This window comes from Esox lucius, chromosome 7 (assembly GCF_011004845.1).
Source record: "Esox lucius isolate fEsoLuc1 chromosome 7, fEsoLuc1.pri, whole genome shotgun sequence".
NCBI classification, from domain to species: Eukaryota; Metazoa; Chordata; class Actinopteri; order Esociformes; family Esocidae; genus Esox; species Esox lucius.
Window position 1 is genome coordinate 34441102 of NC_047575.1, and position 3721 is coordinate 34444822.

At 46.3% G+C, this 3721-nt stretch overlaps 1 protein-coding gene across 1 annotated transcript; it reads left to right on the forward strand.

Moving 5' to 3' along the window:
- The first annotated feature begins 395 nt into the window (after nt 1-395).
- Nucleotides 396-3508, forward strand: LOC105023973 (frizzled-9). The gene has a single exon (XM_010893557.4). The coding sequence runs from the start codon at nt 1112-1114 to the stop codon at nt 2915-2917; it is 1806 nt and encodes a 601-aa protein (XP_010891859.1). The 5' UTR covers nt 396-1111; the 3' UTR covers nt 2918-3508.
- The last annotated feature ends 213 nt before the right edge of the window (nt 3509-3721 follow it).

Below are 3721 nucleotides of genomic sequence, written 5' to 3' on the forward strand. Positions count from 1 at the left end.
GTTTGAGAACCACTGAGTTTGACACACTGTTCCCTGTGATTCTTTCTGATTATTTTAATGATGCATTAAAAATGCTAAAGCGGTGCCAGGACTCGAATGAGATTTGTGGCACGAATGCTAAAACATTAGCATTTAAATACAGTGCCTTGATTACCTAGGCATGGACTGATATCATACTTCGTCCATACAGCACTTGCAGGGAAAGGACACCAAATGGGGAATTCTGTCATGTGAGTGGTCTACACCTTTAAGGCCACTGGGTGGAATGTTTTAAAGCATATTTTAACAGGGTGTAACCTTATATTGGCGTTTCATTATATCAAACGCAAGGGGCAACCAACAGAAAAATGTGTCTAACTCTTAAATGCACAGTTTCAGCGAAAGTGCTTGTTTCTGCGTTAATGCAGTAGGTTTAAGGCGGAGCGACACAAGTTCGTCACTTCACTCCGCCCAGTTATTGCAGAGGCAGTGAGAGCACAGAAAAAGTTATTGCACTCAAACGATGGAACGAGAGCGGAACGGGCTCAGCTTAACAACGTGAATATTTCGAATCGATACAGAAGCCTCGCGTGCTATGCGCTCTTGTTACAAACCGGAGTATACGTATATGGGATTCTGAAATGCCTATTGTCTAAAAATTTCTCTGGATTATAAAAAATATACCGAGGCATATTACGGGAAATAACGGTTCAACTCGACTGACTGGCTGAAGATTTTAATGTGTGCTACCGGTGGTATAGACTAATTGTTTTCAATTCTGACTTTCACAGCATGTTGCCGTCAATTTGTTACAAATCTGAAGTATATTGTGTGAAATAAATCGACTGTTTGGAACTGTAACAACACATTTTTATTCTCATTTGTAATTCGGACAGTTTCCAGGGGAAACAACACGTTTTGCGGCAGCATGAGGCTGCCGAGACGTCCAAGTTTGACCAAATGAGATATTACCTTAATAACACAGTCCTCTCCAACCTGAAACGTACATATGCTACATTGGTTTTATCAGTCTGTCTGACAGCGGAGAATTGTATTTGTTTTGGACACCGACTAATTATTCTGGAGTTGTAACGGACTTTGCTTTACCCCCTCATTATATTTTCCTCATGGGATGACATATTTAGCATTTTTATTTTCTCATATAAACGTTCCTAATATGACCATGGAGCTTTTCCATTTAAGGATTGCCATTTTATTATGGTGCCAGCTTGTTGTTGCTGCATCCAGCTTGGAGATAGGAGCCTATGATATTGAGAGGGGAAGACCTGCCAAATGTGAACCCATCACTATCCCCATGTGCCAGGGCATTGGCTACAATTTGACAAGAATGCCCAACTTCATGAAATATGAAAGCCAAGCAGAGGCCAGTATCAAACTGAATGAGTTTGCCCCTCTAGTAGAGTATGGCTGTGACGTGCACCTGCGCTTTTTCCTATGCTCTCTCTACGTCCCAATGTGCACGGACAAAGTGTCCACCACCATCCCTGCCTGCCGACCAATGTGTGAACAGGCCAGGCAAAAGTGCTCTCCCATTATGGAGAAGTTCAACTACGGCTGGCCTGACTCACTGGACTGCTCCAAACTGCCCACTAAAAACGACCCCAACTCTCTGTGCATGGAGGCGCCCGAGAATGACACAAAACAGGAGACCAAGAAGGGAGAGGGCATGCTCCCAGTGCCCCCCAGACCAAGACCGCCTGGCTCTGGCACCACCGGGCGCTCGGGCACCAAGCTTGGCTCCTGCGAGAACCCAGAGAAATTCCAGTATGTGGAGAAGAGTCAGTCATGTGCCCCGCGCTGCTCCTTGGCAGTGGATGTCTTCTGGTCACGGCAGGACAAGGAATTTGCCTTCATCTGGATGGCGGTGTGGTCCACACTCTGTTTTGTCTCCACTGCCTTCACGGTCCTCACCTTCTTGCTTGACCCGCAGAGATTCCAGTACCCAGAGCGACCCATCATCTTCCTCTCCATGTGCTACAATGTCTACTCTGTGGCCTTCGTCATCCGTTCAGTGGCTGGGGCTGAGAACATTGCCTGTGATCGGGAGAATGGTGAGCTCTACATCATCCAGGAGGGGCTGGAGTCCACAGGCTGCACCATCGTCTTCCTCATCCTGTACTACTTTGGCATGGCCTCATCCATCTGGTGGGTCATCCTCACCCTAACCTGGTTCCTGGCCGCTGGTAAGAAGTGGGGCCATGAGGCCATCGAGGCCCACAGCAGCTACTTCCACATGGCCGCCTGGGGCATTCCGGCAATGAAGACCATCATCATCCTCACTATGAGGAAGGTGGCCGGAGACGAGCTGACAGGTCTGTGCTACGTGGGCAGCATGGATGTCAATGCACTGACCGGCTTCGTGCTCATCCCCCTCTCCTGCTACCTGGTCATCGGCACCTCCTTCATCCTCACAGGCTTTGTGGCGCTCTTCCACATCCGCAGGATAATGAAGACGGGCGGTACCAACACGGAGAAATTGGAGAAGCTCATGGTGAAGATCGGTGTGTTCTCCATCCTCTACACGGTGCCCGCCACCTGTGTCATTATATGCTACTTCTACGAGAGGCTCAACATGGACTACTGGAAGTTCCGGGCGCTGGAGAACAAGTGCGCGTCCTTCCCCGGGCGGCGGAATGAGGACTGCTCGCTGCGGGAGTCGGTGCCCACCGTTGCCGTGTTCATGCTGAAGACCTTCATGTCTCTGGTGGTGGGCATCACCAGTGGCGTGTGGGTGTGGAGCTCCAAGACCCTGCAGACCTGGCAGGGCCTGTGCCACAGGAAGCTGGCGGAGCGAACTGTTAGGAAGCCCTGTGGCACGGTCAGCTGCGGCAGCTCCCACTGCCACTACAAGGCCCCGGGTGTAGCGCTCCACATGTCCAAAACAGATACTTACCCAGAGAGCCCCACACACGTCTGACACGCCAAGTCACTCCTTACCGGCTCTTGTGTTGACAGTGCCAAAGGGAAAGGATGCCATTTTGTTATGTGATCTTTTGAAAAAGCTCAGGTTGGACTACTTCTGAGGTTTGTTGAGTAGCAATACCTGAAAGTGACAGTATTTGTGCTGTCATTTGAGGACAGGTTATCCACGCTACTTGCTGTTAGATCACACATAGTTTGGCGCACAAGATTATTAAGACATGCTTCTAAATGTATTTTTTGGGTAAAGTTAGTTGTTTCTTGTCAACTAAATGAACATGAATGCCAAAGAGACGTTGCATGGATATATCAACATTTGGTTTATGTTCAACTCCTTGAAAGTTTATTTATTGTGTTATATATTTAATTGCTGGTTCATATGTGTTTCATAAATGTTTCCATATTGTATGTAAGCACATGTACTAAAGATTTGTGAATTATGATTATAGGGCTTGATTACATGTATAAGTGCCTTTTGAAAATTATTTTTCTGAAAAAGTGTTGTTAATTAAAGCTATTTATATATTTTCACTTATGACTTTACTCTCTCTATGACATTACAACACGTAAAGTTGTTAGGGTGAAAATCATCACAATGAACTAAATAAAAAAAGGTTTGTGTGTAATAGCATGCTTTAAAAATGGGATTAGATTGAACTTTATTGTCATTGAACAGTATGAGTACAGTACAAGGAAATGCAGTTAGCATCTAACCAAAAGTACAAATAGAAGAGGGCAGGAAATGTTACTAGTGGAATGTATAGATGTACAACGAAGGCAAGCAAATACAGTGCAAAATGGC